Source organism: Carassius gibelio, chromosome B9 (genome assembly GCF_023724105.1).
Source record: "Carassius gibelio isolate Cgi1373 ecotype wild population from Czech Republic chromosome B9, carGib1.2-hapl.c, whole genome shotgun sequence".
NCBI lineage: Eukaryota > Metazoa > Chordata > Actinopteri > Cypriniformes > Cyprinidae > Carassius > Carassius gibelio.
In genome coordinates, this window is record NC_068404.1 from 27,778,267 (window position 1) to 27,781,622 (window position 3,356).

Here is a 3,356-nt window from a genome sequence, read left to right on the forward strand (position 1 = left end):
TCCACAGCAAAGGATCTCTCTCTTGCCCGATAGTCATGTTGATTTTTCTGCAAATACTGTTTTCTGCGAACCGTCTCATGAATGTTTGGTTTCAGGAAGTCCAGCCTGGTGCGGATGTGTCTCTTTAAAAATAAATCAGATGGTGACTGACCTGTGGTACAATTAGGAGTTGTGCGATAGCGCAATAAAAATAAAGATAGTCTATCATCAATGCACATTTGCTCATTAGTCAATTTCTTCATACCCCTCTTGAACGTCTGGACATATCTTTCTGCCAAACCATTTGTTGCTGGGTGTTTTGGTGCACTTCTGGTATGCATAATACCATTCTGCTTCACAAATCTTTGGAATTCATCAGAAGTAAAAGTAGTTGCATTATCAGTCACGATTTGTTCAGGTAATCCATATGCAGAAAACAATCTCTTCAATCTGGTAATAGTAGCTTGAGAAGTAATCTGTGACATACGAAAAACTTCCAACCATTTAGAATGAGCATCAACAATGATCATAAACATGTTGTTCAAGAACGGACCAGCAAAATCCACATGCAACCTTTTCCAACACTCACCCGGGAATTCCCAAGGATGAAGAGGGACGTGACTTGGCATTCTTTGTTCTTGTTGACAGATTTGACACTCCTTGCAAACTCTTTCTATATCCGTATCAATTTTAGGCCACCACACGTATTTACAAGTCAGAGCTTTCATTTTAACAATGCCAGGGTGTCCTGAGTGAATTTCCTGTAACACTGATTTTCGAAATTTGAATGGTACAATCACTCGTGTGCCCCATAGCAGACATCCCTGTTCTACTGACAGTTCATCTCTTTTCGCGTAGAATACTTTCAAATCATCTGACACTTCAATTGGCCAACCTTCCATGACATAACGAAACACTTTAGAAAGTTCTTGATCTGTTCTTGTCATTCTGGCAATCTGTGCTGCATTTAGAGGAGCTTCTTGAAGATGGTTTGTCAAAAGTGTGTTGATATTTGCTGAAATGGCTTCTGTTCCTACATCGGTAATTTCAGGTAATGGAATTCGTGACAAGCCATCTGCATTTCCATGATCTTCTGCCTTGCGATACATGATATGATAATCATGTGCCGACAAAATTATCGCCCACCGCTGAATGCGAGCAGCTGCCATCATTGGGAAATGCTTATGTTCACCAAACAGAGTCACTAATGGTCTATGATCAGTTATCAAATTAAAAGATCTTCCCCAAAGATACTGATGGAATTTTTTAACTCCATAGATCACACTCAAAGCTTCCTTCTCAATCTGTGAATATTTCTTTTCAGCAGGGGACAAAGTACGTGAAGCATATGCAATGGGATGCTCGTCACCATTTGGCATGATGTGCTGAAGCACCGCACCAATTCCATAAGCGGAAGCATCACATGCTAAAGTCAAAGGCAGTTGTGGATCATAGTATACTAGCACTTTGTCACTGGTGAGCAATTCTTTACATCTACTAAAAGCACCTTGTTCCTTTTTCCCCCAGCACCAAGCAGTTTGTTCTTTCAACAGTCTATACAGTGGTGCCAACACTGTGCTCTGCTGTGGTACAAAGCGTCCATAATATTTTACCAAACCTAAAAAAGCTCGTAGTTCTTTCACATTTGATGGTGCTGGCGCATCTTGAATAGCTTTTACCTTGTCTTTTGTCGGATACACCCCTTTTTCATCGATCACATGACCCAGGTACTCAATCCTTGTTTGTCCCCACTCCCATTTACATTTCTTTACTCTTAAGCCTGATTCTTGAAGACGCTGTAAGACTTTGCAAATGTTTGTTAGATGTTCTTGCTCATCTTTACCTGTGATCAACAAATCGTCCAAATACACAATTACTTTCAGATCTTTCATCAAATTTTCCATTATTCGTTGAAAAATGGAAGGGGCTGAACTGATGCCAAAAGCAAGACGATTATACACATATAATCCCTTGTGAGTGTTGATTGTCGTATACTTCTTAGAATCATTATCCAGCACGACTTGTTGATATGCTTGTGCCAAGTCAATCTTGGAAAACAACTTCCCTCCACTCAAAGTGGCTAACACTTCCTCGATCCGTGGCAAGGGATACACTTCAGTGTTGGCAGCTTGATTAACAGTGACTTTGTAGTCTCCGCATAAGCGAATTGTGGAATCTTTTTTTATAACAGGAACAACTGGAGCAGCCCACTCGCTGTATTTTACTGGGGATATAACATTAGCTTTTTCCAGTCTATCAATTTCCTTCTCCACACGCTCTTTCATAGCAAAAGGAAGAGGACGACTTTTAAAAAACTTGGGTGGCACATCTGGTTTCACTGAAATAGTGGCTTTAGTGTCCTTTAAAGTGCCCAGCTCATCCTTAAAGACTTCACTATATTTGTCCAGCACTTCTTGAATGGACCCAGGCTGCTTACTCACATGTCGAATTATCTTCCAATTCAGTTTTACTTTCTGAAGCCAGTTTCTCCCACACAGGTTTGGACCATTCCCTTTGACTACGATCAGTGGTAACTCATTCACTTGATCCTCATATTGTACAGTAGCCGTGAATTGACCCAACACTGGAATGCATTCACCGGTGTAGGTCTTTAACTTGACTCTAGCTCCCTCCAGTGGCAAATGGGCAAACGATCGTCTATACTCTTGTTGTGAAATGATGCTTACAGCCGCTCCTGTATCAATCTCCATCAATAAATCCTGCTGATTCACAGTAAAATTTACTCGGAAAGACTGTTTCTCAGTATCACTTAACATGGAAAACATTTCCAGCTCCGGCTCTTCAGCATGCATATAAGCTGTTACTTTGTGCTTGTTCTGTTGTTCAGCATATTTACTGTTAGGATGTGACTTCATTTTAACTTTGCAAGCTCTCTTTATATGCCCAATCACTCCACAATTGTGACATTTAGAGTTTTTAAAATAACACTCCTGTGCATTATGGTTTTTCCCTTTACAACGATAGCATTGTCTCTGGTTATAAACAGTCTTTGCATTTACCTTATGCACTGTTGTCGCTGAATCCTCTGTTTTCCTCAGCTGTTGCGTATCTCGATCTGCGGTTTCCATACTGTGAGCAACTTCAAGTGCCCGTGCAAAAGTGAGTGTGTCTTCCGAAAGCAATCTTCGTTGACATGCTTCACTTCGGATTCCGCTGACAAAACGATCACGTAGAGACTCATCCAAACTTGCACCAAAGTCACATTTAGATGCACATTGTTTCAGTTCAGCAACATACTGGGACACAGTTTCATGGGGCTTTTGAACACAGCGCTGAAATCGGAAACGCTCAGCTATTATTAACGGCTTTGGTTCAAAATGGGCCTTCAGAATGTTCACAATTTCTTCAAACGTTTT

At 40.7% G+C, this 3,356-nt stretch overlaps 1 protein-coding gene across 1 annotated transcript; it reads right to left on the reverse strand.

The window, feature by feature from the left end:
- Positions 1–2,792, reverse strand: LOC127964730 (uncharacterized protein K02A2.6-like). The gene is made up of 2 exons (XM_052565039.1): positions 245–2,792; positions 1–122 (listed from the first exon to the last, which is right to left on the reverse strand). Exons 1-2 carry the CDS (start codon positions 2,790–2,792, stop codon positions 76–78), a joined length of 2,595 nt encoding a protein of 864 aa, XP_052420999.1. The 3' UTR covers positions 1–75.
- Between the last annotated feature and the right edge of the window lie 564 nt (positions 2,793–3,356).